Source organism: Sturnus vulgaris, chromosome 23 (genome assembly GCF_052056855.1).
Source record: "Sturnus vulgaris isolate bStuVul1 chromosome 23, bStuVul1.hap1, whole genome shotgun sequence".
Classification (NCBI taxonomy): domain Eukaryota; kingdom Metazoa; phylum Chordata; class Aves; order Passeriformes; family Sturnidae; genus Sturnus; species Sturnus vulgaris.
In genome coordinates this window covers 7,171,803-7,179,380 of record NC_142265.1, presented here as the reverse complement: position 1 = coordinate 7,179,380, position 7,578 = coordinate 7,171,803, and the positions used below count along the sequence as shown (strand labels likewise).

At 60.1% G+C, this 7,578-nt stretch overlaps 1 protein-coding gene across 1 annotated transcript; it reads left to right on the top strand.

Moving 5' to 3' along the window:
• RNF26 (ring finger protein 26) lies at nt 1-3,615 on the top strand. The gene has a single exon (XM_014884676.2). It carries the CDS (start codon nt 63-65, stop codon nt 1,425-1,427), a length of 1,365 nt encoding a protein of 454 aa, XP_014740162.1. The 5' UTR covers nt 1-62; the 3' UTR covers nt 1,428-3,615.
• The last annotated feature ends 3,963 nt before the right edge of the window (nt 3,616-7,578 follow it).

Genomic DNA, 7,578 nt, shown 5'->3' with positions numbered 1-7,578 from the left:
ATGGCTGCGCCCATGGCGGAGGGGCCCCGCGGCTGAGCTGCCGTACGGGCCCCGCGGCGAGCATGGACGTGCTGTTCGCGCTGCTCCGCGGGCTGCGCCTGCTGCTCGACCTGCTGCTGCTGGTGCTCGACCTCAACTTCTTCCTGGTGTCTTCGCTGGTGTCCGCGCTGCTGTGGCTGCTGGCCGCGGCCTCCAGCCTGCCCGCGGCCGCGGCCGGCGCGGTGGTGGCGTGCTGGGATGCGCTGGTGCTGGTGCGCGGGTGCTGCGGGGCCATGGAGGCCATGCGGGCTGCCGGACACCTGGCGTCGCACCTGGCGCTGCGGGGCCGGGAGCTGGCGCAGCGCGGGCTGGGCGCCGTGCTGGGCTGCGGGCAGGCGCTGGGCCGGCAGCTGTGCGAGGCGCTGGCCATCGGCACCAGCCTGCTGATGTACCTGGTCAACAGCCTGGTGAACGTGTGTCTCATCGGCACGCAGAACCTCTTCACGCTGCTCGCCGCCCTCTGGGACTCGCTGGTCGGGCCCGTCGTTAGAGTCACCGACCTGCTGGCCGCGTTCCTGGCACATGTGTCCAGCGGTGCCATCGCCGTGTCCATCCTGCTGTGGTCGCCCTGCCAGATGGCCTTCGAGCTGCTCTGCTCGGCCACCGACCTCTTCATCAGCGTCTTCTTCGTCAATGTTTACGGCCTGGGCTTGCTCCTGCTCATCGTGGTGGTCAGCGCCTTCGTGTTCAACCCCGGGCTGCTGTGGACACTGACGGGATACGTGCTGGGCTACTTCCACACGCTGCCCTCCTTCCGCCGCCTGCAGCGGGACGTGTGGCGGCTCTACCAGGTGGCCGTGCTGACCCTGGGCGTGGCCATGACCTCGCAGCCCTGGCGCAGGCTGGTGGACTGGATCCTGCAGGTGACCGACTGGAGCCTGCAGGTGACCAACTGGAGCCGGGGAGGCAGGATGGTGAACCAGGGCAGTGACCAGCGAAGGGCTGCAGCTGCCCCCAGAGCCCCGGGCACCGGCAGGGTGACCCCGGGCCAGGTGCCGGCTGAGCAGGAGGAGCAGCCAGGTGCAGAGCAGGGACCACAACCCCGTCCTGCTCTGAGCCGTGCTGGGGCAGGGCAGCGGCCCCAGACAGCCAGAGAGGAACCAGGCACGTCCTGGTGGAAAGCCCCAAGGAAGCAACAGCTGAACGCCACGGCTGGGAACGCCGAGGGAACCCCCGACAACGACCCCTGGGTGCTGCTGAAAGAACAAGAGGAGCGTAAGAAATGTGTCATCTGCCAGGACCAGACCAAGACAGTCCTGCTGCTGCCCTGCAGGCACCTGTGCCTGTGCCAGGAGTGCACAGAGGTGCTCCTGCAGCAGGACATCTACCAGCGCAACTGCCCCCTGTGCCGCCAGGTGATCCTGCAGACCCTCAACGTCTACCTGTGAGCCCACGAGGGGCTTGGGCTGTTTTCCCAGGAGGTCAAGGGCACCCCTGTCTGCACTTCCCAGAGCTGCCGAGAGCAACTTCCAAAGACCTGTGTTTGGTGCTGGAAGGGCAGAACGCTGTGGGGTGTCTGCTGGTCACATTTGCTGCCTAACTAGGTTGTAGCTCTTGCTAGCAAGCACAATACTGATCTCTGCAGCAGGCTGGAAGAGTTACCTGGTTTTTTGTTGACAGCTTTTGCTGTTTCAGGGCCTGTTGCCTTGAGCCTGAGATCCAAAGCAGAGCGCAGAAAAATGCTCTGGTCCCTCCTAGCCAAAGCTGATTGAAAGGTTAAAGGCTGCGCCCTTCTGGCAATCACAGGGGCTGGTGGAAGGCAAGGGAGGGTTTTTCCCAAGGTCTCACTAGAAAATTACCTGGCAGGCTGCATCCAGGCCTGTTTCCTCCTCCCACCATCAAAGTGGAGGAGCTCTGTGGGAAAAGGGAAAAGTGCCCTGTTTGCAAGGCCCAGGGAGAGCAAGGAGCACACTCGAGTTTTTTTAGTGTTTGCTGAACCTGGCTCTCAGCTGGAGAACATGTTTTCTGGGGTACTTCATCACCTCAGTGGCTTTGCTTTTAAAGGGATCTCGCTTGCCAGGACAGCATGGAGCTGTGATGAACTTGGGCTCCCTGCAGAGCTCAGTGTTGCTGCTGCTTCCACGCATCACCTATGCAAGACTAGCAAGCACACATCAGGTTACCTGCACGGGGAGGCTGGAGGGAGTCACTCCTTCTGCAGGGCTGCTGGTGCTGCTTGGGGGACCTGAGGAGTGGCTCCCCAGCCAGTGCTCCCAGCCTTGGCAGCAGCAGCAGCCCAGATTTGAGCCAAGGCTGGGGAATTCTCTCCAAAAACCACACATTTGCAGGCTAAGAGTGCCATGGAACAGGGAGGGTCACTCCAGAGCTTGCTGGCTCCTTCCCAGGCTGGGCTGGCTAGAGGGAGGAGCTCTTTGAGAGGAGAGGGAGCACCCCAAAGCTCCTGGGAGCTCACAGACATTCCAGCTCCAGGTGCAATTTCTGCACATCCATGCTGTGGATCTGCAGTTGTGTGCGTGGGGCAGTACCAGGACCATGGATATCTTGGATTAGGGCAGGGCTGTACTGTTCTTTTGTCTTGTTTTGTATCACCAGTGTAGCTACTTTCATTCAGGAGTGTCCCCTGAAGTCCACCAAGTGCATCCCATCCTGGCTGAGGGAGGCCTGAGATGGCTCATCCCAGCTAGGGCAACCAGCACCATTCCAAGAAATTGCTGGGCTGCAAGAAGCCCTTGCACTAAAAAGCTTTTCCTTTTCCAGCTGCTTGCCTGAGGTCAGCCACACGCCACAGCCAATTTTGGCTGGAACCAGACCGGGGAGCGTCTTGACTCTGGACTGCAAGCCAAGAGCCTGAGGGCAGCTGGCATGGTTTTCCTTCTATTTTCCTTCTTGATTAGCAATTAAAGCCAAAACAGAAGGAGCAGAGAGGCCAGACTGTGCTGGGAGATGCCTCGGAGCTGTAAAGCTGAGCCCTAGCAAGGAACTATCTTCTCGTTGAGTGGCTTTGCTCGGAAAGGCACTGCCAGGGCTGGTTGCTCCCACATTTCCTGGGAGCTGGAAGGATTCCCCAGGCCAAGCCAGCCTCCTGAGCACTAATGGGTGTTAGAAGGGCTCTCAGCTGCTTCCACTCCACTTCAAAGGGATGCAAAGCTCCCCATTGCTCAACCTCTTGTCCCTGTGCCTCCCCACACACTTCCCTTGGTCATGTTGGCTCTCTCTAGCCACCAATACTTGGGAGCAGCCAAACCCTCACCAGGGAAGTGTGAGCCCAGGCTTTGGCTTGTCCCAGGCACTTGCAGAGGAGTCAGGGAGCTGTACCTGGAGTCACTCAGGAGTGGGATTGTGGCCCTGCTTCTGGCCACAGGCAGCAGCATTCCCTTGGGACCAGCTCATGGATCAGGGGGTGCAGCGTTCCCTACATGAGTTACAGGCTGGGGGGAAAGGATACCTCCCCAAAACTGCAGTTTGTTCCCTTAACCCATTTTTTTTTGTATTATTATAGCAGTCACGCTTGTTTGTTTAGGACCTGTTTGCTGTTTATAAGAGAAGGCTTTGCCTTAAGTAACTCTTTGCACTATGTACTAGATACTGAGCAGATTAAAGTCTCCTTTACCAAAACTGGGCGCTGCCTCATTCTTGGGAAGGTTTTTTTTTCAGGAAATGTGTGTTTATGTCTCTTTTATCCACCCCTGGACTCCAAGGAAAGCCCATCACTCCCCACAAAGGGTCAACATCACCTGCAGGCTCAGGAGTGTTTGCCCCCAGAAAAGCAGAGCAAGGCTACTGCACAGGGAAAATCCAGCACCCAGGAGATGAATTTACACCCAAACCCACTCTGGGTGGGCTTGGCAGAGCTGGCAGCCCCCAACTCCTGCTCTGCCAACCCACAACGAGAGGAGATGGTTGTGGAGATACCACACCAGGGGACAGGGAGAAGGGGCTGGGGTTTCCCAGCATGTTCCAAGCTGGCAGGACCATGCTGGGACATGTTCGTTCCTGCACGAATCTGATCCCTCAACATCCTGTACCAGACTGTTCCTGGGATGGAGGCAGCACAGGGCTGGGTCTTGCCTTGCAGAAAGGCTGTGGCAGGCTCAGGGTTACCTGTGGTTATCTGTGAGCAGATGCATTTGCTGCACAAGGAGCTGCTCCCTGGCTCGAATCTGAGCTCCTGGCAGGTTGCTTTGTGCTTTTAAGCACTCTCTACTTCCCCAGCATCCTCATAAATTGTTTGGAAAAATGACTCAGGACCCTGATGGGCAGAGATTCCAGGAGTCCTGGCTTGCCCTGCCCTGGCAGGACCATGCCAGCAAAGTGGCTCATTTAAATCAGGATGGAAAGCAAGAGAGGGGAGCTGGGAGCTGCTGGGAGGCCAGAAAGAGGCAGATACCTGCTCAGGCACAGGGAGGAGGGCCGTGCTGGCAGATGGGTGATAAGTGGGTGAACTGAGGCACTTCTCTTGCTCCCAGCGTGTGACCCGAGGCTGGGTGGGCACCTGGGGAGGCTGCAGAGGGGGCAGGAAGGTGGGATCAGCAGGGGAATGTCTGCCATACCCTGCACAGGCAGGATGCTCCCAGCCCAGCACCCCAGCAGGGGATGGGAAGGGTGTTGGGCCACGTCAGGCCACTGTGGCCGAGCTTTCCCAGAGAGGACAGGATGTGCAGGACTCAGCCCTCCCCCGGGAGCCATCCTGCACACACTTGGCTCCATCTCTGCTCCAGCAGCCAGCAATTGCAGGAGGGAAATGCAACCACCTCCCTGCTAATGGACACGGTCTGTGAACCCTGCCTGCCCTGGCACTTGGGTTTTTGGTGCAGTTTGGGCAGCAGAAACACTCACAGACCACTCCAGGGCAGAAGATTTGGAGTCCTCGGGGTATTCCCTGCTCCAGAACATGCTTGGGAGGCTCCCACATGGCTGCTGTCAGCTCATCAAAGTTCCAAGAGCCTTCCCTAAGGAGGGAGGAGCGTGATGCTGCCGAGTGACCCCGGTTTAGGAGCACTGGGGTGGTCGGCTCTGGCAGCCTGCTCAAAGCAGGAGCCCCCAGGCGCTGGGAAAAATCCCATTGTCAGCCCAGCTGCAACTCCCCCGCCCTAATGAGCGGCTCGTCACAGCCTGGGGACAAGAGGCACGGTCTGCCTGCCAGCAGGGAGCGGGGGGACAGCCGGGAGCGCAGATGTGGCACAGCAGGAGCGGGGAATGATAGCCGGCCGGGAGGGAGGGAGCAGGTGAGGATCAGCAGCACAACCACGGGGGGCCTTTGGGCTGCTGCCGGCACCATTGGTTCCTCATTAGTGACCCAGCCCAGGGAGCCTCAGCAGCTCCCCGGACACAGCAGCGATCTCGCAGCCTCAGGGACACGGAGGGGCTGAGGCTGGCGGGGACATCGAGGTCACCCAGCCTAGAGCAGCTTGCACGGTACTGGGGACAGCGGGCTTCCCAAAATCTCAGCGCGGGGAGACTCCAGTGCCCCTCTGAGCAGCCATGCCAGGGTTTGATCAGCACAGAGATGCTGCCACTTCATCCCTGCTCGTTTGGAGTTTGGAGGAGCTGGTCCTTCATCCTCTTGGACACCTCTCCAGGACGTGGCATTCTCCCAAGGACATCCCTGAAGGAGCCAGTGTCTGCTCTCCTAAAATCCAGGCTTGTGGTCCTTTTCTTGCCCACTCCACCCCCATGTGAGCAAGGATTGTCCCCTCCCCTGCCATTCCCAGGTTAAAGGTGTCCTTACCAGGTCAGCAGTCCTGAAGACGTCTGGGAATGTTCCCTGCACCTCGTCAGCGATGAGGTCTCTGAACCCGGGCTGTAACCAAACTTTTGGGTGGAGCAGGAGCCCTCCTGGTCACCAGGCCACCCTTCACCACTGGGGGCATTTCCACGCTCTGGCACCATAAGCACTGTGCAGCTGTAGGGTCTCAGAGATGATCCAGTTGATCTCTTTAATCTCTGGTGCCTGCTGACCTCTTCAGGTGACCTTGGAGTGCCAAGGACACGAGTGCTGCTCTAAAAAGAGGTGCTGGCATTTATTTTTGTTTCTAAAAACCCACAACGCAACCACAAAAACCTCAAAAGAAACAACAAAACAACCCGACTGCTGCGTCTGTCAGCTGTGCTGCAGCACCTGTGGGCTCAGCCTGGCTCTTATACGGGCTTCTCTCTTGCCCCGGCTGAGGGATGCTGGCCCCTCCCTAACCTGGGCGCAGCTGGAACAGGATTTCCAAGCTCTCCTAACTCAGGGGGAAGCTGAGAGAGCTCATCAAAAGCAGGAACTCGTCAAAGTCTCTTGTGGCTCTCTTTTCCTTTCCTTTCCTTGCCCTCTTCCTCATGCTCCCTAGGCAGCAGCAGACATTCTCACATTGTCACAGGGGTCCCCCTGATCCCAGACAGTGTCCACACAAACAAGAGCATCCCAAAGGAAGCAGAGCCCAGAAACTGCTGCACCAAAGCGCTGTGGCTGCCTGTGCTGATCGTGCTCCCCCACATCTTGATGGGGACCAGGGAATGCTCCCAGCCCCCACACACCTCGTCCAGCAAATTCCCTTTCCTCCTCCCAGAATAGCCATCGATCTGCTCTGCGGCGTTGTTTGCCCCCTGAGCAGCTCTGCTTACAGAAAAAGCCATCTCCAGCCCAAACAGAGGCTTCTGCTGCAACCCGACCCCGGCGCTGCCTGAGGAGCTTTCGGGGTGCCCCCAAAGGTGTCACCCCTGTTCCCAGCACCTCCGCAGGTCCCGACGGATCGGGAGTAGCCCAGGCAGGTTGCAGTGATGTGCCCATGGTCCTGTCCCGGAGTGTGGGCTCCCCTTGGGGGTGGCACTGTCACACCGGTGTCCCCGCGGCTGCTGCCAGCCTGCTGCAGCTCCCAGGTGAGCAGGGACACGGTGTCTGCTCCTCCCGGTGGGCACAGCTGTAGTCCTGGGGGTCCATCCGGCACAGATGGGGGGATCTGGGGAAGGGGAGGGGTGCCTGTCCGGCTGTGTGGGGGTTCCTGGGCTGGGGAGCTCTGGCACGGCCAGGAGAAGAGCCGGTCCCAGCTGGCACCCTGCAGCCGGGCAGGGCAGCGTCCCAAGCCCATTAAGGGGTTCGGCCGCTGGCCAAGAGCCCCCTCCCCTGCTGGTCCCCTCAGGGACCTATTTTGGGCAAGGAATGAGGAAGCTCTTCATTTCCCTGCTAAAAATAGCGACCTTTCCCAGCGGCGGGTCAGCGCTTTCACACTGGGGCGGGGGGCGGGCACGGGGGGCTCCGCAAGCCACGTTCGAGGACTGACGGGGCACCCCCCGGACCCCTGGCTTTGCTCGCCCCGGGCAATCCGCTCCCCCCGGGGTGGCCCTGACAGCATCGGGACCCTCCCATCCCAGACACTCGGTGCTCGGGGGGACCCCGGGGGTGCTCCCGCCCCGCTCCCGAGCCTTGGGAAGGTGCCGAGGGCTGTCGCAGAGCTGCGCTCACGGCTCAAGGACGCCGATGCCACCATCTAGTGGCTCTCGCTGGCCCTGCGGGGGCATTCCCGACATCCCGGGCAGGGCTGCGCCCTCGGGGGTCCCACGGCATCGGCAGGGGCGCACAGGCAGGCGGCACAGGCG

What these genes read in the sequence shown, in the direction of transcription:
- RNF26 (XM_014884676.2), top strand. Translation starts at nt 63, where the DNA reads ATGGACGTGCTGTTCGCGCTGCTCCGCGGGCTGCGCCTGCTGCTCGAC.